Here is a 24,298-nt window from a genome sequence, read left to right as displayed (position 1 = left end):
CACTCCACAAAACATTTTCCCAGTACCGTTGTGGAGTGTCCAAGTGCTCTTTTGCAAACTTCAGGCGTTGAGCAATGTTCTTTTTTGATAGCATTGACTTCCTTCTTGGTGTCCTGCCATGGACTCCTTTCTTGTTCAATGTTTTGTGTATAGTTGGCTCATGAACCGAGATGTTAGCCAGTTCTAATGACTTCTTCAAGTCCTTTGCTGTCACTCTAGCGTTCTTCTTTACCTCATTGCTGACTTTGCGTTGTGCTCTTGGGGTCATCTTGGCAGGGTGTCCACTTCTAGGCAGAGTAGCCACTATACTAAATTGTCTCCATTTATAGACAGCTTGCCTAACAGTAGACTGATGAATATCTAAAATCTTTCAGATGACTTTGTAACCCTTTCCAGCCTTATGTAGATTAACAATTCTCGATTGTAGCTCTTCAGAAAGCTCTTTTGTGTGAGGCGTGATTCCCATCTGGATATGCTTCTTGTCAAAAGCTCATACTCAAACTTTATAGCAGGGGTATTCAACTAAAATCTAAAGAGGTCCAATTAGAGAAAATTTCTTGAAGCAATGGTCCGGAAGATCATGTCTAACTATTTAGTATCATATATATTTAAGTAGCCTAGTAGTTGTATCAACATCTGCATGTAATCAGTACCAGACTTTCAAATCAATTTGGTTCAGTACAATTCAAAAACTTTTTGACAATATTTATTGTCACGTAACACAGAACTAAACATGTATGTATGACTGCAGATTTGTATAATGTTCCGTCACAGTTTATAATGTTCCTAAATTTACTAAATAAAAGTAGGGCTGCATTTCAAAATAAGACAAAATAAATAAAATGTGAAAATTGTGCATGTTTAAATAAAGTGCTTAACTTCAGAAAAATAAAATAAACGGAGAAAAACCTTGAATTTCCCCTTTTCTGTTTCACATGTTGACTCGCCAGTCTCAACCAATTTTACAGATAATAAATCTCAACACATCTTAACAATTAAAACAGTTTTAAATGCTCACTTTCTTCCCCTCTTATATGCATCGCCCCACTTTTTTGCTCAGTTAGAGAATTGAGCTCTAGCTTGTCCTGCCAGGATTTAAAACCTGGGCTTGAATGGAGTCAGAGCCATTTTCATAGGCATGTGGAGATGTTCATTGGTGAGCCTGGAACGATATTTAGTTTTGATTATGTTCATTGTGGAGAAAGCTGCCTTATAGTTGTGTGTGGAGCCAAGCATGGTCAAGAAGGACAAGACTACTTTCCTCAGACCTGCGCATACAATTAATTGGTCTGTGCATTTCCTCACCCACTAAAACATTACCGTAAAGACTACAAAAGCTGCGCCAGATAAAATAGAAGTGCCCCGTCAGGTTTTAAATCATAACCTTCTGTTTTGGGTCCATATGAGATAGCTTCTGTGTCTGGACCCGGACCGCGGTCCGCCTGTTAGTGACCTCTGCTTTATAATGTTTTTTTTTAATCAATCAAAGTAATTCTAGGCCACACCTCTGAACTTGTTTCATTAAATGGACTCCTGGTGTGCTAAATTTTGACTGCAATGAGCTTTTTAAAAAGTCATTAGCTTAGGGTTCACTTACTTTTTCCAACCTTCAGTTTCACATTTTGAATGATTTATTCAATATGGTCAAAAATTCTCTGAAAATCTGTGTATCTTTAGTTATAGGAGACTTTGTTTGTTCATTATTGTGACCGACATGAAGATACAATCATGTTTTATATGAGAACTAGACATAAATATAGATAATTCCTAGGGGTTCACATACTTTTTACTTTGACTGTATTCCAAATTAATATGTGAATGTTACAATTACACGTGTTACAATGATGCTTATTTGCCAGATTTGTCAGTGTTGCATGTCTGTTTGTTAACCAGATGTTGAACTTTGCTGCTTCACCTTTTTGTGTTTCACAGAAAGTATGTTAACAGTTTTTCATCACCTTGCTGCAGAATTCAAACACAGCTGAGTATGTCACTGTATGTCTCTGGTTGCCAAGCAGATGTCTGATTACATGTGAAGCTATTTATTTGTTCATTACATTTACTTCAGAATTAGAAATTGACCCATGACTTCAGTTAATGAGAAAGTAAACTGAGTCCTGTGATTTGGCTGAGATAAAAACAGTCATTGTGTTCCAAAGAAGATTTGGAACCCTTTACAAGAAAGATGCACCTCACAACTGGGAAAACCTAATGTGATTTAGGATGTTGCTGAAAATCAACAGCAAAAGTTATTTGTAGACCACCTTGAATGGCATCACTGTTTGTATATGTGTTGATGGTGAAAAGTTGGAAATTAACAATTTCAGAATTACATTTTGTAAAAATTCAGTAAATTCTTTCATTTACCCTTTTTACACATTCATTTTATTATTTATAGAACTAAAGTGGTGATTATTTCAAACTAATGTAACTTTTCTCATTTAGACCAAAAAGTTCCATTTTCAATTCATTCATTCACAAAACATTCTGCCAGTAGTTTTGTGGCTCATTTAGGTGATCTTTAGCAAACTTTTAAATAGAAGCAATGTTCTTCTTGAAGAGTATGAGCTTCCTTCTTGCTTTGCTACCATGCACACTGTTTTTGTTCAGGGTTTGCCAATGCAGGAGAGACCTGCAGATTCTAAAATGGCGCATAATTTTTGTGATCTCCTGAAATATTCTATTGAATACAATTCAATTTTTTTTTTATTATCCCAAAAGGGAAATTTGGTTTGTTAGCAGGTATTACAGAAGAAACTGTGACATAACAATAAAAACGTGTTACAAGAACACAGCCATTAAACATAGAATCAGTACAAATAAATACAGTATAATGTGGTAGTAGTGAACATATTACACATAGTAATTAGACTAAAATTTAGATTTGACTGATGAGTAATGCTGAGTACAATTTTTTGGAGCTTATTGGGGGGTGGGGGGTGCAATATGGCCCATTCAATTACAAGGTCAAGCATGCACAGTGTTAGATGATGCTTTTCTGAAAAGTTAGTAGAGGTTGGATGGATTCTAAAGTAAGGGAGGTACTCTTCATTCAGTGCCAGGAGAAAATTGTTGAGCTTGGTTATTACGAACAGCAGCTGTGTACTGTCTGTATCACAGATGTTTCCATGTTGTTATATTTTCCACTAGTGAAGGAAGCAGAGTGCTCAAATAGCAGTGAAGGTTTTGTAAAGACAAAAATATAGTACAGTTATACTGGAAAAATATTGTAGATTTTTTATTATTACTCGTTTGTAGTTTTTTCAGTTTCACAGACTTTTTACACAGTGTTTTTATTTTAATACACCTTTGATTTACTTTGGTTGTGCAAAATTAAATCTGAAATGGTGGTATAAGAAATAAAGAAGCACTTGAGCATTGTTGCAGAGCTGTGACATCATTTGAGTACCTTTTAGGATCAGCTCAACCATCATGTTTATGCCATGAATGTATTTGCATCTGTGTATTTGTGTGTATATGTAAATACAATAAACAGTATATATCCCTTTATTTCCAGAACTTGCTTTCTGTAGTGCAAGGTTGTGGAGAACTGAAATCTATTCCTCTATTACCAGTAAAGGAAGCTTTGTAGTAAAGGACACTAATGCAGTTACAGTATAGGGCATTTGCATTATCACAGCCAACTGGGAGTAGTCAGTCCACCTAAATGTATATCTTTAGGAGTGCAGAATAATAGCAGATCAAGTTTCTTTTTGCTTTGTCCTATTTTTGATTGATGCTGTGTGTCTGTTTAGGGATGCCAGTGCATATTTAAATTCCTAAAAACACATAATTATGTGTGTTTGTAAAAGTGTGTTGAAAGTCATACGAACAACTAACGGCACATCCTCTTCCCTACACTACCAAAGCTGTGCAGGACAAGATGTTTTGGGTGAATTGTTCATTTACACAGTATCGCAGCTTTGTATAGTTTTAAGTTGCTGAAACACTTGAATTTAATATTGTGAAGATGTTGCTATTCTGCTTACAGAAATTAATTAATGAGCACTTAGTTGCTTTATAAGCACTTTGAAGTTGGTATGCAAACTAAAAAAGATTAATAACCATTTTAAAACTTCAACTCAAACAGAATTGTATATTGAATCTGTTCTGTATTAAGGCTGAATAAGATGCTAAACAAAAGAATGAGCAGAGCATTTCAACATTTGCCGTAACTGAAGTCTAATTTGATCTGGCATAATTTAAGTGTTGGAAATTCAAATTTTCTTTGGTCAGTTTATTTTATTCAACTTCCTTTTCTCTTGTGTTAAATGTGTTTCAAAATTTATGAGGCTACTAATTAGCTTTAAATTTAAATGAAGATTATTTTAACTTAAGGTTTCACATGCAAAGGAGCATTTAAATGTCCCAGTACACAATGAAAGGTCTTTTTTGTACAGGTATGTTTACAGACTGTGATGATGCAGATTTCAGCGTTTCCCCTACCATTGAAATTAGTGTGTGGTCTGCCGAATAATCTGTTATGTACTGTGTAATCTATAGCTGCCAAGACTGGTGGGGGTAAAGGCATTGAAGAATCCAGCCTTGAAGAAAATAAATTAATTTAATAAATCACTGCAAATTTTCAGAAGGATCATTTCGCTGTAAGCAAATTGTCGCTGATAGGCGTTTGTTTTTTTTTTTTTTGCACTTTGCTGTTCTTATTCCAGCATTGTTTATGTAGACTGTATGCCAAAATAACCCTAACCTTTGTGCTATTCACTTGACCAATTTGTAACTTTGAATAAGTGTGAAAACTCGGAAACAATCTTGCAATTAGTAAAGGACTTGCGATTCACTTTATGGTTGAGAACTCTAGCAAAATGAATGGTGGTGAGGACTTTGCAATTGCAGTCCATGGATGTAAAATGCCCTCCATTTTAAAACTCTTAGCATGTTGAGATGTAAATCTGACACAGCCTTTAGGCAAAAACATGATCCCATATCACTCCTAAAATAAATTATTTCTTGTATCTGCACCCTCTTTCAATAATTTAATTTCTTAGCAATGAAAACAGGAATGTTTTATCCTCCAACTTATTATAAGAAGGTAGAAAATGTCACATGCTTTACATTCAAGTGCAATAGTGGATTTAATTCACTGCTTTGAAACTGTAGCCTTTAAATATTTTTTAGCTTCATTAAATAAGAAGACAACATTTATGTGTATTAAATATTTTTATAACCATGTGTCATATTTAAAAATATTGATTGAAAGGAGGTTACATAAAAAACATGTTTTGAATGACATTCTGCTAAATCATGTAAGTCAAAACTAGCCCAGGCAGAATATTGATATGATGTAATTTTAAAAATGGAAAACTGTAGAACATGATCTGTGATTAGGGCTGTTGATTAATCGCCATTAATGTGTGGTGTTGATGAGTTAAAAACCTTTTGAAATTAAATTTTGTAACCTAACACCTACATGCGTTAATTAAATATGGGTAATCTGACCACAGTCCACTCGCAGAGAGTGGGAGAAAGTATGTCTGGTACCTCATTACTGTATTTTTATCCCTGAGATGACTTGTCCAATGCCAGTCAAATGCATACTATCTTCCCCAGTTTACTTGATTCCATTGAATACATGATGGCTCTTTACATGGTGTTTGTGACTACAGGATAGGTGGAATGTACCATGTCAGAATGTGAAATGCGTGAGTGATGAAGGAAATGATTTTTCACATTAATGATAGTGACTGCATTGTACAGTAGATTCCAGTTTTAGTGATAGTGAAGCACACAAGGGAAGACTTTGCTCAAATGGTAAAGTCCATTGCCATTTTTGAGTGTGTGTGGTGTAACAAGAGGTTTGGGTGACTTTCAAAGCTGCCATTTATTGATCTCCAGGGTGGAAAACACAGTTATCAGATATTGTGTGTATAATTTGGTGCCAAAATCAATCCATCCAACCATTATCAAACTTGCTATATCCTAACTACAGGGTCACGGGGGTCTGCTGGAGCCAATCCCAGCCAACACAGGGCACAAGGCAGGGAACAAATCCCGGACAGGGTGCCAGCCCAATGTAGGACACACACACACACACACCCACACCAAGCACACACTAGGGACAATTTAGAATCGCAAATGCACCTAACCTGCATGTCTTTGGAATGTGGGAGGAAACCGGGGCACCTCCATGCAGGGAGGACCCGGAAAGTGAACCCAGGTCTCCTAACTGCGAGGCAGCAGCACCTCCACTATGCCACCGTGCCGTAGATATATAGATATAGATAGACATACATATGTATAGGATGGCACTACTACTAAAGATCAAGGGTTTGTACCCAGAGTATTCCCTTCATGGAATCTGCCTGTTCTCCTTATGTCTGCATGGGTTTGTACTGGTTTCCTTCCACAGTCCAAAGACACCCACGTTAGGTGATTTGTTATTCTTAGTTGGCTATAAATGTACATGTATGTTTGTGTGTGTGCGTGCACATTTTTGCCCTGTGATGTACTGGTGCTCTGTCCAGTTGTTGTTACTGCTTAGCAACCAATGATGACTGGGATAAGCTCCAGCTATCCTGTGACCCTTTCCTAAGTTAGTCAGTTAGTCTTTGTAGTCAGCAGCACTCCTTACCAAAAAAGTGTTTCCTTGGTCTTGGTCTCTGATTGCTTGCTTTTCCTCCAGTAAAAATGTTGAGTGATAAAGACTTAAGCAGTTGACTTTGACTTGTTACAGAGGGGGAAGCTATGAGAGGACAAATACCGACCCTGGCTAAATTACCTACAAAATGATTAGCATCCCCGGCCACTACTGTCCCTTGTGAATGTTTGTTTTCTGTATCAGTTGTTAATAAAAACGGAACCAACCTGTTTTAAATAAACTGGTGTGCTTAAGCAATTGGCTGAATCAATGATCAGAAAATCAGTGTCTGTCTTTTTTATGTTTAAAGACAACATTTTTTGTTGATTAAAAAAAAAAAATGGTTGGAGCTGTTCACTGATCAGTGTTTCACTGTTTATTCAGTTGTTTCTGTTGCACAACAATATCAATAAACTAACTGGAATAACTTAATATGCCTAAGCAGGTGGTTATAGAAACTGTTTTGTATTAGGAATTTATCATGAAGTTATTTCAGCTTTATAGAAAAACTTCAAAATGCTTGAAGGAAAATAAGTAAAATTTTGACTAATATGCATTAAATTATTTTTAAAAAGTTGTTCAATTAATTATAATTTATTTTTAAAAATCAAATATGTATCTTTATATGTATATCTGTAGTTTTTAATACCGGCGTTTCCGAACTTTTAGATAACGGCTCTCATAGTAGTTTCTTGAAAACAAATGCATCTCCCGGTCAGTTTTAACACACCTGTGTGGTTGCTTATAATCTATATTGCCAGCAGGCAATTCAAAGAGGTCAGCGGGAATTTAAAAAGCAGATTCCCTAGTCCATGCTGCAAGCCAGCTAAGCTTCTTTGCCCCTCACTATTTGCAAATCTCCAGTAGCACATTAAAGATGTTTGTGTTTTGTTACTGCAAATTTAATCTACTTTAAGATGGTGTTTTGAGGTGTTCAGTTTGTATGTTGTAGTTCCAGTCACAAACACAATAGTTTAATACAATGCTATTTTGATGTACAGTATCTTCTAATTTTGCAGTAGATGGAATATTTACAGCACATAACATCCACATATTACAACATAATCTTGGCTAATTAAGTCCTTGTGAGATGAGTTATTGTTTTTGATTATAAAATATGTAAATATGCATTTGAAATTATTGGGGTTTCATACACATACTTTGTTTCCATTAGGTATGCATGGAAAAAAAACAGCCTGTGATACTGAACGTTCACTTAATCCTGTAAGACGTTAGTCATCTTTCCTTTGGTTAAAGGAGCCCCATTGCAGTCTTCCCTGAAGATTAACTTTAACCAGGATGAGAACAAACAAAACATACACAGGAGCTTGTATGCGATTAGTGATCTTAACTGAGGTTTCTTTCTTCATCAGTTTCTTTTTGATTATACAAGTTTGTGAATTCTAAATTCAGTATGCATCAGCCTTCACACACTCCTGTCTTCTAGAGCCAAAGAGACAATACTACATTATATTTTGCCAGAGTAATCTTATCTGACAGTTCAAACAATTGTATGTTTTACATTAAGTTAGTTCTTTACTATAACACAATAAAAAGCCATATGAGCCCAAATGCATGACATAAAAGTACAGTGGATTCAGAAAGTATTTAGACACCTACACATTCTGAATGTTTTATTGTGTTGAAGGTTTAATTTTAAATGTATAAATTTGCCGTTTTTGACTATTAGTCAGCACTTAATAACCCGTAATAACAAAGTGAAAAAATGTTTTCAGATATGTTAAAAATCAAAAACTGAAATTGTCAGACTCTTAATTCAGTAGTAAAAAGACCCTTTGACCACTATTACAGCTTTGACTCTTCTTGAGTCTCTGAGTTTTGCACATCTGGATTTAGGCAGTTTGAATAAAAAGTGTCTGTAAACTTCCATCCTCGGGTCTCTCCTCAGATGACTTATCCTGAAGCCACTCCTGAAGTCAGGATTGTCTTGCTTGTATGCTTTAGGTTATTGTTGTGCTGAAAAATGAACCATTACATAAGTCTGAGGTCATTGCACTCATCTAAGATTTGCTTAAAGGACCTCTCTGTATTTGGCTAAAATCATCATTCCCTCAGTTCTGACCTGTCTGTGCCACTGAGAAGCAACCTCACAGCATGTTGCCACCACCATGCCTCACCATTGGGATGGTATTAGGCAGATGATGATCAGTGCCTGGTCTTCACTGGATATAGTTTTTAGAGTTCTGCCCTAATTTTTTGTCTGATTTGGGCAGATAATCCTTTTCCTTATGCTTTCAGAGTCCAAGTGGGCTATCCGATGCCTTTTATCTTGCCTCTCTGCCATAAATACCTGATTGATGGAGTGTTGCTGAGGTGGACAATCCTCTGATAGGTTTATCTCAGCAGAGGATTTCTGAAACTCTGATAGAGTGACCACTGGGTTCTTTGTCACCTCCTTTCCCCAAGACTTTCTTGCCTGGTTATTCGTTTTGGCCAGATGGCCAACTCTAGGGAGAGTCTTGGTGATTCCAAACTTTTTTGATTTCGTAGTTTTTCAGGCTACCTTACTCCTGGGAACACTCAAAACCTTTGAAATTGTCTTATACTCTTCTCCTGCTCCATGCCTGTGTGAATTGTGGGATACTATACACAGGTGTATGCCTTTCTAAACTGTGTTCAATCAAGTCATTTTGCCATAGGTTTGTCTCCAGTCAAGTTCCAGACACATCTCGAAGATACTCAAAGCAAACAAGATGTACCTCTTTGCAATCTCCTCAACAAAGGATCTGAATATTTAAACTAACTAGAGATATCAGTTTTTGACTTGTATTGAATTTGTAAGCCTTTGTGAAAACATGTTTTGTCATTATTGGTTATTAAGTGTATCTATTTAAAATTAAATCAACAAATTAAAAAAGTGTGCAGAAAGTGAAGGGGTCGAAATACTTTCTGAATCCACTGTAGGCATAACATTTGGTATTGGAATCTGTGCATCAGTGCTACTGTTTCTGGTTTGGAATCTAATAAGAGTGCATCTTGTTAAACATGTGCTAATAAAAATACATTAGCTTCTTAATATTATATTACTGTCATTTAATATTTTATTTGTATTCTGTGCTTTAATTTTATATACATTGCAACTTTTTGTTTTCTTAATGCCATAGAAATCAAATTTAGCATTCCCTTGTTTTCCCACATTTTACATTTTGTAATAATGAGCAGCGGTTATGGCTGGTTTTTCAAAAGTAACATTACAAATATATTACACTTACATTTTAGTACATAATTTTTTGAATATCAGTAATTTACTTTTATTTTATTACAAAAACAGTGACACAAATTTTTTTATTTGTTTTTATTGTAAACAATAAAACATTTTAAAAACTACATTTTTATTTCTCAGTTAATCTAGCAATTACCACTTTCACATTAACAATTTGGTTCTTTAAAAAACTGCTAAATGGTGCCTCTACTGTACTGGTTGTGTACAGAATGTAATTAGTGCAGCAGTCAACACAAAATGTGTATTTCATTGTAGTGCTATTATTCAGAATTAATACCTGTAATTGCATTATCAAGGGCAGTAATTGTCAGTTATGAATTGTGTGATAATCATGCACCCCTACACAGAACAAAGGCACTGTATTTGAATTTTGTTTTTGCTGACCTTTTCCCATTATCTTTTTATTTAGGCCGTCCTTTGCTGATAATTTCCACCAAGCTTTTACAGAGAGCTGGTAGCTTTGTTTCTTGTTTCACACAATCTCAGGAGTTGCTTATATTTATCCTCTGTTTGACATTGGTTTTGTTTCTGGTTCCAGCTGTAGTCTGCTTGTGTTTTGTGTGTAAGGGAAATTATCTTTTCTGTTGTTTTTTGGCTGAAGTCTGTGGCTCTTGATCTTATCCAGGCTCTTTGTGTTTCTTTTCCTTTCGTGTGAAGAGTGACTGAGCTACTGTTATGTAAGCTTTTTCCATCTCTGCAGCCTCCCTGTGTTACTGTATTTGTTGGAAATGAATCTGAGCTTTGGCAAGTATTTTACATGTGCTACTGGTGGTATGAACCTTTGATAAATTCTTAAGATGCACAGTTTCTGACTTCAAGTATTTGCTGTTAAAGGTGCAGCAGCATTTGACACTGATTAGGTAATTCAAATTCATGACAGTAGTCCTTTGACCCGCCTATAGACTGCTTTATGACAGGGATGGGTATTGATTTTTAATATTACCCTTAATCAGAACTAGTTAGCTAATTGATTACTGAAACATTAACCTCAGTTTAAGATAGGACGTTCCACTGTGTAGAAAGGCCTCTGAAGCTAGTAACTACACAGGTGAATGTTCAATGTGAGGAACAAAATAGTTTTTTTTGTTTTTTAAGATAAGCCTATAGAAGGAAGCAGACTCACCAAAAGTTTGAAGAACTCCTAAAATCTGCTTGTGCTTATTTCCATGTAGTATACTTTTATTGTGCTCTTATCAGTCTCTTTTAAGGATGTGTTTTGTCCTTTACATTCATACTGACATTTTGCAAAATGGCCTTTCGTATTATCTGTTATAGCAGGGTCATTTTTTTATGTTGTTCTCCATTTGTCACACCTAAATCATTTTATCTGTCTGTTTATAACATGAGCAGTCCAGTCTGTTTCTGCTAGTGTTTCCTCACCCCATGAATCTACCACAGTGTTCCAGTTCTACCATTGTTGCTGCCAAGTCCTTTTTTAATTTTCATTACACTCCTGTTTCTCTTCTCTTCTCTCTTTGACATACATTCATAGCTTTCTTTGTAATATTTTACTCTAAATTGCAAGAAGTGTAAGCTGTAGTAAGTTCCACTAAGAAAGGAAAATTAGCAATATAATAAAAAAGCCAGTGGATGATAGGTTTTATAAAATCTGATACTTTCCTGTGCTGGACAGCAGTTCAGTGCTGCAGGTGAGACCATTCGGTCAAGGAATGACATATAGGACTAAACTAAACCGATTCACGTTTTTTTAAAGCAAAAACTAATATTAGCATTGTTTCAGGTATTGTGTTTCAAATCCGCAGCTAACTGAATGTCAGGTTGACTGAAATACCTAAAATAAACATTGCTGGTATTGACAAGGTGCTCTATTATAATGAGAAAAGGAAGATCAGAAATATGAATGCTTAACAGTCCTAGCATAAAACAGCATCAGATCAGGATTCTCATGTGTGACGTTTAAGGTACCAGGGAATTGTTTACAAATCAGTCAATTACTTCAGTGGTAGATCAAAGAGCAAAGCAATAGGGTAGACAGATCTGTCCTAAAATGCAACAAAAGGAGCATGTTTAAGAACATTTTGGTAATGATAATATGCTGGTCTTGGACGCTATGTCTAAAAACAGATGTATAAAATATCATAATATTGTATATTACGTTTGGGATAATATTATGCTGAAATTGGTGTGAGGAAAAACGAGCAACTTATTTACATTCAATTGTCAGTTTGTACCTTTGAATAAGATTTATTTATTTCTTTTTTATGACACGTTTGATGCATTTTACCGGGCAGTTCTTATATAGCTACATGTGTCTGTAAATAATATGTGTGTTTTCATGGAATTGAATTAGTATTTGATAGAAAGTAGAATGTGTGACAAAGGGTTAAATGACCATGGAGCATATGCTTCACTGTAAGGAGTGAATCTCGTTTAAAAATGTGCTTTAATTAGCTGTAGATTCTCTTTGTAAACTCCTTGCATTGAAGGTCAGGATTTGTGTTCTTTCACCCCAGAAGTCCTGTTGTTAAAGTACATAAAACCATGAGAACCCTCAGATATTTGATGCTGGACTTCTCACAGTTGGAAACTCCCACTCTGCATCTTTCACTTATTAAACTGTGGGGGTGTGTTGTAATGTAAATCATTTGGTGAAAAACTGTACCATATATATAATATAAAGTTCAAGAGGCTCTGGTTTTAACTCTTTTTATGTGTCTCTTCTCAACTGAAAGTACTGAAGCTAATTTTCATGTGCCAGGATTGAACTTTTTGCTGTCAACTGACGATACCAGATATTCAGTTTTGCTGTGCACACCTTCTGCTCCCTCTCCCTTTAACAACAGGATGGTTTGGGGTTTCAATCACAGTCTCATTATGGGTGTTGATTTGAGATGCTTGTTTTATCACAAATTGTTTAAAACAGTGCATCTTTTAGACTTGAGAAACGAAATTAAAGCTTTCAAAGTGACATTGTACAGTTGGTTTTAAATTGGATTGGCAGGGTCCTATACAGTTATTTTGACCTCATTTGGCATTGGCAGAAATGATGACTGCTGTCTTCCTTTGCTCCCTCCTTTATCTATGCAGGTCATGCCAAGCGGAGTGGCAATGGGCAGAACAAAGAGCAGCCTTAGGCAGTCGATGGGCATGGCTCCAGGCCCAAGTGTCTGACTTGGAATATCGTATTCGCCAGCAAACGGAGCTCTGCAGGCACACCCGCACCAGCAAGGTACAGCACTCTGACTTGCTGCAGGGAGAACACTGCTTTATGGACCACTATTAACAGTGTGGCTGTGTTGTGACGCTGGAGTGGACGATTTGGACTGTGGTTCCTGGCTGAGACAGTGAAGTTAGTGGGAGAGGTGGGATGCACTTGTGTTGCTGCTGACATGCAGACTCACTTTCCTACCTTGTCTTTGGCCAGGTGCCCGTGGTCCTGGGTGAGGCTCCATCCTCCGATGAACTGTGCCACACGCCGCCCCATCTTCCCAGTGCCCTTCATCTCATACATGGCCTCAATCACCAGGTAAACATCAACTTTGTTCTTTTTACTTGTTCTCTTCTTTTTCTGTTTATTGGGTTGGGATTTCAGTCACAGTGGTGTCATGTTACACCAATACAAAGGATTTCATGATCTGCATAAGTTTCCTTGAATGCAACTCGAGCTCCTTGTTCCAAATAGATTATGTTGTTCTTTTGTTTCTCCTTTATGTGTAATGTGTTTTTTTATTTTCTCTTTCAGACTTCTCATTCAGTCCATTCACTGGACAGTGTGTTTTCATCCAGCTGCTCAGGGACTACCTTTGCCTCCTCCAGGACTCCTGTACCTCCTTGTCCACCAAATGGAGCCCTGCACAGGTCAGTGTTTGACCTATGTTATACAATTCTGTGCTTGGCCCAGGTTAACGTGCCTGCCCAGTGACTTGAGTTTTCTATTATAATCAGTCAAATGGAACATGTAAAGCTGTTTAAGTGTGGTAGTCACCTTAAGTTACCTTAAATTTAGGCCACATTTGTATTAACGCAGCTGAGCAAGATTATTCTGTTCCACTTAGAATTTGCTTGTTTTGTCCATCTCACTTTAGTTGCAAGTGTATATAATACAAAAAACACCAACTGTAATCACCATGTCTGTCTGTCCATCTGTCTTCTCAAATGAAACAACTTGGCTCTCAGTGAATAAATAATGTTTAAATTAATTTTGTCTGGAAAGTTAATTTTTCATTGAAATAACTGACACAGAGTACACTGTACATGGTTTTGAAATTTCAAAAGTTACCATTGAAAAGCATTGCCAAATTTTCTAACTCTTCTGTCTGAAGACAAAGAAACATTCTGTATGACTTAAATTCTGGATTAGTTCAATTTTACCTTGAGAGCAGTTACTTCAGCTTGTTTATTTTGTAAATTTCTTCTTTTACTCGTTCAATAGCTGCTCCAGATGGCAAAAAGATCGTTTATTATGAACGGGTGTATACGCATAAACATTGCGTAAGCCCATTTCCACGTTCAGTTCAAGATGTATAAAAACTGAACCTATGTGGTTTTAGATCTGCATCCATGACGTGGACTTTATCAAATATACCGATTTAATGCATATCGTTTATAAATTTAATTCACTTGATTATCATCAATCAGTAGCAATATAATGGTGCATGGAATGGCCATATTATTCCAACTACCATGACTGCTTTAGCATTGTTAGAAGATATCACAAATGAAGGAATTAGAATAGAGTGCATCCTAGTAAGCAAGAATCTGTCGTTGTGCTGTCTATTTTGGGACAGCCCACCGCCAGTCAGCAGATCATCAGCAAACCGACACCTGGGGTACAGCAGCAAGCCGACAGTTTTCAGTCAGTGACTCACTGTTGGCTTGCTGGCAGCTGGCCGCTCAATAGTTAGCAGTTCATCAGCAACTAGTAGCTGCTAGAATGCTAGTAGTAACCATCCAGCGGTTTAACATCTGTCCTCTGCTGGCTAGCCAATCACTGTTATAGCTGGTAGCCCTGCGATGGTCCACTGGTAGCATTTACTAATTGCAAGGTCAACAGACGAAATGTTCATTGGTCATAGCCTGCTTTATTCCCAGACGTGCAGTCTTATTTCTAAATTTTATCATATTTTACCTAAGGTGAATATGCACTGAAAAATAGCTAAAGACATAATTGGGTCACAGTTTGCTAAATCTCTTTGAATACAAAAAAACAACTATACAATTTTGGCAGAGTATTTAGAGATCATACTTTCTTGTCCCTTGACTTTGACTAGCTCCTAAGTTGATATAGATTTTCAGTGCTATCGTCTAAGAGCTGTACGCTGAACTGGAGTCGGCTTTACAATAAGCATACTTTAAGGAATTGTTCTGTACCCGTTCCTTTGCAAGCTGTGTCCACCCTTGAGTTTTTAGCCTCAGGAGCTTTTCAACATGATCTGGCTGACCATTTGAGTGTTTCTTAGTCATCCCGAGTGGCTGCTCACTCTGCTTATCAGCCCACTGACTGAGCAACTTTAACATGCTGGTTATGAATGTCTAGGCAATGATTGCAGCAGCTCGATGCTCAAACGGTGAGAGATCCCCAGAATTCTGTCACCTCCTTCAGTGGTGTTGACACTCAGACGTTGAGCTGCAACTCGCCTCTTCACATCAAGATTGATATCAGACCACTCTGCAACATTCTGAACTTTAATTTTGGATTGCCTCCGCCACAATGTGCCACTCCATCAATTTCCTTTTGTTGCTTACACCACTGCTTAAGCCATTAAATAGTATGTTCTTCCTTGCCTCCACTTCACTGAGCAGGCGCTCCATTCCTCATTTTACACGTGCTATTGTCTTTTAACAAAATACTCAATGGAAGGGACTATTTAGATTGATTTCATATTCAAATAGGTGAAATTCTGGAAGAAGTCGTGGTGGACTGTATGTTTGTGCACGTGCATTAAAATTCATGTTGATTGAGATTTAAAATAGCAAAAGTGCATAGAACTTACACAGAGTTTTATGCATCTGAATTTTTTTATGCGTACATACATTTCTACGCCATTTATTAGTGTGAATTCTATGCAAGCTGTTATACATGAGGCCCCAGGAGGGAGGGGTATGTGTGTGCAAGCTGCAGCTCTGATACACCAGCTGAGGTAAGTTAACCGTAAATACTTAGTATGTTTTTTTGTTTTTTTTTTAATACTATTTTAAACAATTTAGAAATCTTACTGAAAAGTGAATGGGACAAAATTATGTAGACATCCCTCTGTAAGCTTGGACCACTAATATATGCTCCATATTTTAGTTATACTTAAAACAACCTCATGGCTCCATTACCTGTTTATCATAATGATTCATTATTTCTCTGATGCTGTAATTAATTGGTCTAAACCATCCAAGAGTTTTATCTTAAGACATCAAAAGAGATTTTAACTGTCCATCAGGTACATCTTTCAAAAGTGTTACGTTTATAAAATTGTTAGTTTGCTAACACATCTAATTGTTTCTGGTGAAGACTCATTGTTACAAAAATATTTATTTAGCAAAAATATGATAACTGACTCTTTTAATAATGTAACTAAAAAATGTTTAAATACTGCAACTTTTAGATTGGTTAACTAAGTCTCCAAAAGCACCATGCCGTCATTTCCTAACTTGTTTCACTGTTCAGGAGTGCTTGTTGGTGTACTATCTTCTAGCATCCTTTTTTAATCTGAGTCTCCCTCTGCTCACTTGGGTGCACCTATTAATCTCCTATTGAACTTGTGCATATGAACTGTCTTGCAGGATTTCAAAACATTTGTCTTATCTACTGGTTATTCCTTTATAAGGTGATGGGCTGAAGACCCCCATGGACATAATGCTGTAAATCCCTTTCAGTCTGCAGTATCCAAATATAGGGAATACAAATATGTAAACTACACTGTGTACATCCTGTTAATTTAACGATGCCTTGTTGTGTGCTTAAAACTCTTTATAATTTGACTGCTTCGTATTACAAGGTAAATTGCTTGCCTTTGTGTGTAGAGATGCTACAGTGGAGGTCCAGCCTACTGCCTGTCACGCCTCATTTCTCCAGATGTAGGCAGCACTGCAGAGAGAGAGCCAGTACTTGCCACATTAAAACATCAATTCTACCCGGGAAGCATCCGGTTTTCTTAAAGTGATTATGATTAGAGAGTTTCAATGATTCTGTTCTGTTTGATTCCTCTTTGTCTCTTTAGCTCCCTTTCGTATTCCCCAGAACAGTGGGATGTTACATCAGATGTTCTCAGGAAGAAGCAGCAGTGGCCGGAAATCCAAGTTGCTAACCCTTCTGCCCTTGACAGCAGCTGTGTGGCAGCTAGAGTTCGACCCCTGTGGCGGCACCAACGCCGCAAACTGGTTCGTGTTGGAGCAACCCCCCATCTTCGTGCCAAGGTGCAGCACTATTTGCCTTTTCACAAAGAGCATCTAGCAGGCAGACATGAAGTATAGTTCTAATTAAACTTGATCCTTTTAACTTTCATTTCTTTCAGTAGCTCCACTACACCATTTACCTGAAGACTACAGAAGCAGAAATATCACCCTCCCAAACATAAGCCTCATAATTTCAATTTAGCATAATTATCCCTTGTTAATCATGGAGAACCCTGTGCATACAACATTTCCCAGAGCAGCCTAATGCCAAATTTGTCTTTTTATTTTTCCCATTACACCTCTTATTTACCAATAAATGTAGTCAAACAATCTTTATGGCTATACATTTAAAGATTTCTTCAGTATAGTTGTTTAAACATTCTGGTGCAGATTTTTTCCTCTGAAACCCTTCATATTTTCTTTATAGTCAGTATCACTGCAGTGCAACTGTGAACCACCCTCAGTGTGTATTGGTTGGGGTGAGCGTAGCCTGTCCTTGCAAACCTCCGACCAGAAGTCTCGGAGTATTAAAGAGCGAGCAGCTTCCCTTGATCCTTCCTTCCACCCTGTGCTATCATTTTCCAATGGTGAGTACATCTGAATGGTTTGTATTGTTCCTTGAGTGTAAACAAATAGGCCCTAGTGTGCATGAATATATAGCATATGTGCAATTTATATATGTGCATAAATTGTGCACAGCCAAAATTCTACTTTGGGTGTGATTGGGGCAGGGTACTATTTTTTTTTTTTTTTGCAGTAACTAATCTATAAAGTGAGTTGAACAAACACATGTAGAGGGATAACCTGATGCAGAACAAGGTTGGTGACTAGTGACTACCACACATCCTGTTGTAAACAGGCTTTCCCAGCCAGCAAGCACATGTAGCTTGGCTACATTTGTGTATACTACCTTTGTTTGGCTGATTAGGCTTTCTGTGCTATTCAGTTTTTGGGTTTGAAATGTCGGAAGTATTATTCTATTATAGTTAAAATCCAGGTCATTGGATGCCTTTGATTCTGCAGCGATTCAGGGACACACAGGAGTCAGGGGCTAGAAGTTGAGAGCCAGCCTAATATGGCTCACACAGTAATATGACTTTACAGATTTGTGGCTAACTTGTAGTTAGTGGTCCCTGGTTTGTGACTTAAAGTCCAGTGCTTCACCACATAGTGAATTCCTGGACTATACAGATTCAAATAAACTTAAATGAACTTAAGAATAGTAAAGTTGTTTTCATTCTCAGTTTATCCATCTGTCCTCTTAACCTGCTCCAGAAATGTCACTTAGGTCATACAGTGTGTTTGTGGTGTCAAACCATCACTTTTGTGCTTGATGTTGCAGTGCAATGGCTACCAATCTATATTTCATTTTAAACCTGTTTATCAGCACCACTGAGAAAATTAAACAGATGTGCAAATGGGAATTGATTTTCTACTGACCCACTAGGTTATATGTAAGGCTGGTGTTATACTGACCGAATACATAATGTCTTTGTGGCATCAATATGTCATTGCCTCCAAACACACAAGAGGTCAGGTGAAAAAACATCTTCTCACTTAGTTCTGCTTTTCACAGATTGCCCTCTGCACTTGCTTTTGGAAGGTCGTACACAAGACACCAGTCATACTGCAAAATCTCTCCTTGGGGAACAGAGTGCACGGCTTCACCGACATAAGGAAGAAGGGCAGTGGCATCAAAAACATGGGGGTGTCCGTCTTTCTCAGCTCAAAAAGAAAGTCTCCGAATCCATTCGGTCCAGCTGCCATAGAACCACCCCCTCCATCCCTTCATCTGCCAGTGAGTTTAACTAGAATTGAGACTTATGACTAAGACATTGTACCTTTTATCTTTTGTATGTGCTATGTGGTTACACATTGAATTATTGCTCCAGTGTATTGGAAAACTGTTATGGGTCTCTTCAATATTGGTCTGGTATTTAATTAATTAGGTTTAAATGCCCCCTCATGTTAAGGTTTTTCTATGATTTGGACCCTCCATCAATAAAGCAACTTCTGGACAAATCTGCATAACAGTTATCTTGGGACACTTGTGTCACTGCACCACAATGCCATGTCGTTTATAAAGGCCATATTATTGATCTTCATGAAACATTTTGTTATGTATAACCCATCACAGCACAATTTGTCTGTATGGATGCAGCTTTGGCCCCAGTGGTTGTAGAAATGCTGCAGTATCTGTAAAAATTAAGAAAACATACAGGAATAAGACCTTGGTAGTACTGTCACAGTTTTTATACCAACACCTTTCTAAGTAAAGATCCATAGATTGTTTTGTAACAAGAAGGGTCTTTTTTCATAGTGTTCAGTACGGCGTTTGCCATTTACTTCTCACTATAACGGGTTGCATGTGGGCTACTGATGGGCTTAAGCAGCCTGAACAATGAACTGATAGGTACTTGTGTCATGATGATGATGGTCATGTGGACATCTGGGACACCTGCCATTCAATCCATAAATGCAGGGGGCAGCATGGTTCCTTGATTAGGTGTTGGTGACAGCATAGATTGTCACCATAGAAGAACCGGAAAAGACAGTAGAGAATAGCATAGATTAGTATGGCATTGCAGAACCCAGAAGAGAATTAATAATTCATTGCTCCTATAGACTAATAGGAATACAACTAAAATGTAGCCATGGAAAAGGCATTTTAAAATAATGGGTTTTTAGCAGTTTATTTAAATTGTTCTAGAGTATTAGCTTTATGAATTTCCAGATGTAAGAAGACGTAATGTTCCCTACCTATCTCTCTTTTATGTAAATTAAGGCACTTTTTGAGTTTTTAATTTGTTTACAAGTGAAACAACTGAATGTTGTAAATGTTTCATTGCAACTATCTGTATTTATTTCCTACATTTTAATATTCTTTTAGCAGGCACCCTTATAATAAAGCAGCTTATAAAATCTTTAAAGTGAGTGTTTATCAAGAAACTACCAAATTAATGGACAATATAAGATAATATTTTATTGTAAAGCACAAAAAGCGTAAACTATAGTTAGTTCCCTTGGTGGATGAGAAATAGTAGTCTTTAAAAAAATAAAGCTCAGCCAATGGATGGTACCAAGGGTGTGGGGGATCCAGCTTGATAACTTGCAGTATGGGACACAAGTGATGTGGGCTGGAGCATTTGGTGAAAGAGTAACATATAGAACGATAGGGCTTTGGCGTGAAATGTCAGAGGAAGTGTAAAGCAGGAGAAGGCACCATTTTTGTAAGCTGATGATCATCTTGTCAACAAAAATTGACATCAGTCAAACAATTTCAGAAACACTATTTGACACTGTCACTCTTATATAATGAAATGACATGAAGATTTGACTTTTAGGACTCATTGGTTCTATGTGTTATATAGTGGTTGCTACGTCTGTAAAAGGTATTTTTTGTGCCCGCAGTGCTTTCCAATCCAAAAGAATATTGGGAGTTTAAGGAATGCATCCTTCAGTGTAGATAGCAGAAGTTGTCCTGATCTTTAGAACTTGCCAGAGAGCCTGTTGATAAACTGAGAGAGGTTTGCATTTAACTTTGTGTGGATGGCATATATGGATGCTAGTAAAAAGTTGCGATTGCAAAAAAATATCTGAATGAGGTAGCTTTCTGTTCTGTCACCTCAGCTTTCTCTTGTACTCTCTTTGACTGTCGTGTTTTTTTTTTTTTTTTTTTAATTTGTTTCCAGAGCTGCCTCACAGTAAGAACAACTCTGAGCATCCTCTCCGGCATCGCTTGGACAGCTGGCAGCCCACCTTAGACTTCCAGACCAACCTCACCATGGAGAGGAACGTTACTCCTGTTCGGAAGATACATTCCACCCCACTCCCTTCCAGTAAGTGACATTGAGGTTTGTTTTTGTTTTTTTTTGAGGCTATAGAACATTATATTTTAATTTAGGCAGCTGCTTTAGCATTCAAAAGAGTTCTTATGTACTGAAAGTTATATATAGCCTGCATGACTGGTGCAGAACACATTAGAGTTTTAGGAAGTAGTAGAAGATGTTGGTTGTGACAAAAAGTTTATATTCAGATGTTTGCAGGTGTTGTTATAGTACAAGATACACATCTTTGTTTTATTTTTAGCTTTTTTCTATCCATACAACCATCCATTCATACATTTTCTAATCCCATCAGTGTGTACTGTAGCATTAGGCTCAGAATGCAGACAAATACAAAGAGTTCCTTGAGGAAACCCTACTCAGGAGTGAATTTGACCTCAGATTGGGGCAATTGTTCATCTTTCAGCATGAGAACGATCCAAAGTATATAGTCGGGACAATGCAGGAGTTTCTGGCTCTGGGACTAGTCTATGACTGTCTTTGACTGGCCCAGCCAAAGCCCAATGTTAAACCCCATAGAACATCTGTGGAGAAAACTGAAGATGGCAGCTTAAAGATGCCTTCTATCTATTCTAATAGAGCTTGAAAGGAAATACCAGAAAGAATCAAATAAACTGCCCAAATCTGTGTGTGCAAACTTGTGGAGCAGGGGTTCTTAAACTTTTAATCTGATGAATAAGGAAATCTCTACCATATTGGGACCCAAAAAGAGGAGTGTTATAATGACATTGGGGTCATGAATAGACATAGCATTGGCCAGACGTTGACAGAAAAAAGTACATTTTTTTGTTTACTTTCAAGCATATTTCACATATGAATATTACTGAAATAGAAAAGTTGAAGCAGACCTATTCTCAATAAAACAATAATTATCACAGAAAACAGGGAAAAGATTTCTGAGATATATCACTGCCAGTGTCCATGCTTACTTTATACTTTAGTAAAATTGAGGGAAATACATTATTGCGGTGTGGTGTGAGGATAGGCTGATTTTTGAAAGTTTTGTATGAATGATCACTTAATTTAGTTACTTGATTCATGGCACTAGATATGGAATAAAGGGGTCCTAAAACATTTCATCTATTCAGTTTATTTACCTTGTTTTAATTAATATATGTATAATATTTTTCAAATTAACTTCACCCTTACAATTAATTTTTCTAAATGAGTTTGTAAATAGTTTAACATTTCACTTAATTCAATAAACTAGGTAAAAAAGGTATATGGACAGGATAAATCTTGATGACGTATTTGGTAAACTGTGAAGTTTGAAATGTTTAATGCTACTGACTGACATTGTGCTGAATGTCTACAGCTTGTACTCAACATTCAGATGTTTTCTGGTGTTTTTATAGTTCGCAATGGTCCAACAAACATGTCTGTCACACTGCTAGTTAACTGAAGTTTACTGAACCACTTTAAACCAGTGTTATGAGAAGGAATTCTTTTTCACCATGGCATGTTAAACAATGCTACAGATGTAGATTTAATGTATGCTGTAATGGCGAACATATAATGAAGTATTTACCAGTTGTTCCTGGCCACTGAAACTGTTTTTAACATACAACATATATGCGCCAACTGTATTCAGTCACTCTTCATAACGCTTCAGGAAATCGGCACATTCTTCTGCTGCATGAGTTAATTTCATTTTGACATTTCCAACTAACATCGTGGTCTCATCACCTCACAAGCTTGTCTGTTTAATTCCCTCCCCTCTCCTTTTTTAATGTCTTTGTCTGTCAGTCATCTATCTCAATTTCATTGTTTCAGTGGTTGTGAGAGGGCAAGTGATGATGTGGGGAATATTTTTTTTGTCCCATAAAAACTAGAAAAGCTCCCTGTGGTGCATAAATGGCATTGTTTTGCATGCTACTGCAATAAATAGTATGCGAGCTTGGATGAACTTAGCTAAGTTTACTACACAATCATGTGGAAACCCCTCACAAACATGTCTGTAACCCATAGTTTAAGAAATGTTGTAGACACCCAAGAATACTCAAAGCTGTAATTGCTGTCAAGGGACTTCTATAAAGTACCAAATTAAGAATATGAATATTTGTAATGAATCAGGAATTTCACTGTTTGGTTTTTAATAAATTTGCAAATCTTTTTGAAAACCTGTTTTAATTTTGTTATTATGGATAACTGAGTGTATATTGATGGGCAAAATTGACAGGGAAGTGAAAGGGACTGAATACCTTCTGAATCCATTTTATATCCAAGCCAAACATTTAACTTGTAAGTGTAATATGTTACTGAAATGTAAATAATGGAGAAGACAGTATAAATTTAGTATCTTTACTTTGACATATTTGGTGCATGAAATGTGTAGTCATTAAAGCATGCTAGTGAAAGCCATTACATGTAAAACTACTGTTTTTTCCTTCCTGATATTCCTATTTGAATATGAGGGCTTTACATTGTGTCCATCAGAGGTCTATTTTACAATATTAGCTTTATATCAAAAATGCATTAAAGTCTGCATAGGCTAACATCTGTATTCCAAAATTTTATTAAAAATTAGATTGTTTCTTGGCTTATGTTCTGACTAGTTATGTCCCAATCATGGACTAGAACTGTTTGAGTCGATAATAATAGCATCCCTGAAACAGTCTTCCTTATTGCAAAAGGAACAAAGTGCGAATAAGCTTATATGCAGAATGATTCAATTTCAAATTCTAACAAAAATCATGATAGAATTCCATCTCTCATAAAAAAACAGTTACCCTTTTTATCTTTCAATACAAACCTCAGTCACATAAAGAAGGAAAACGAAAACACATACAAAGTTTAACATTAATGTATTGCTGTATTATATTCTTAGCCTCTCTTTAGAAATTGCCTTTGTCATCATGCCAAGCAGGGCCTGAAAAGGATATGTTTCCATTTATTATGGAAAAACTATAAGAATATTTTGCTTACCTCACAGAGGTTAATAATGTATGTCTTCGTTTCTGTGCTAATATTAAGCCTAAGGCTGTCTCTTTCTCTCGTGACAAAGCCTCAAAAAAAAAAAAGAAAAATCTGTGAAATATTTATCAGTTTCTAAAACAGAACCATAGGGATACCCTCCCAATTCAAGAGGAGCTGCTTCCTGAAGAGTGGGTTGTGTGTACTGACACTATAGTTCAGTACTGGACTTGAGTTTCCTACATTGCCAGATGGCAAATTATATATTCCCTGTAAATTAACTGATCATGAATATAAAGCAGGTCACTATGTAATAGAATTCTTCTTGGATGAGAAAGTCTGTCTGAATTACTT

The 24,298-nt window shown here is 36.7% G+C and overlaps 1 protein-coding gene across 1 annotated transcript in view; it reads left to right on the top strand.

Annotated features, from left to right (window-relative positions):
- The window catches only part of LOC120515335 (KAT8 regulatory NSL complex subunit 1-like), a 69,931-nt gene that overhangs the window by 33,114 nt on the left and 12,519 nt on the right, over positions 1 to 24,298 (top strand). The window contains exons 2-8 of the mRNA XM_039736165.1: positions 12,888 to 13,029; positions 13,225 to 13,326; positions 13,543 to 13,658; positions 17,012 to 17,207; positions 17,614 to 17,773; positions 18,763 to 18,984; positions 20,879 to 21,025. Coding sequence (XP_039592099.1) covers positions 12,888 to 13,029; positions 13,225 to 13,326; positions 13,543 to 13,658; positions 17,012 to 17,207; positions 17,614 to 17,773; positions 18,763 to 18,984; positions 20,879 to 21,025 — 1,085 coding nt within the window. The remainder of the gene's footprint in view (positions 1 to 12,887; positions 13,030 to 13,224; positions 13,327 to 13,542; positions 13,659 to 17,011; positions 17,208 to 17,613; positions 17,774 to 18,762; positions 18,985 to 20,878; positions 21,026 to 24,298) is intronic.

This window comes from Polypterus senegalus, chromosome 15, assembly GCF_016835505.1.
Source record: "Polypterus senegalus isolate Bchr_013 chromosome 15, ASM1683550v1, whole genome shotgun sequence".
Classification (NCBI taxonomy): domain Eukaryota; kingdom Metazoa; phylum Chordata; class Cladistia; order Polypteriformes; family Polypteridae; genus Polypterus; species Polypterus senegalus.
Note: the sequence above shows the minus strand (reverse complement) of the source record. Positions and strands in the feature narration are given on the sequence as shown.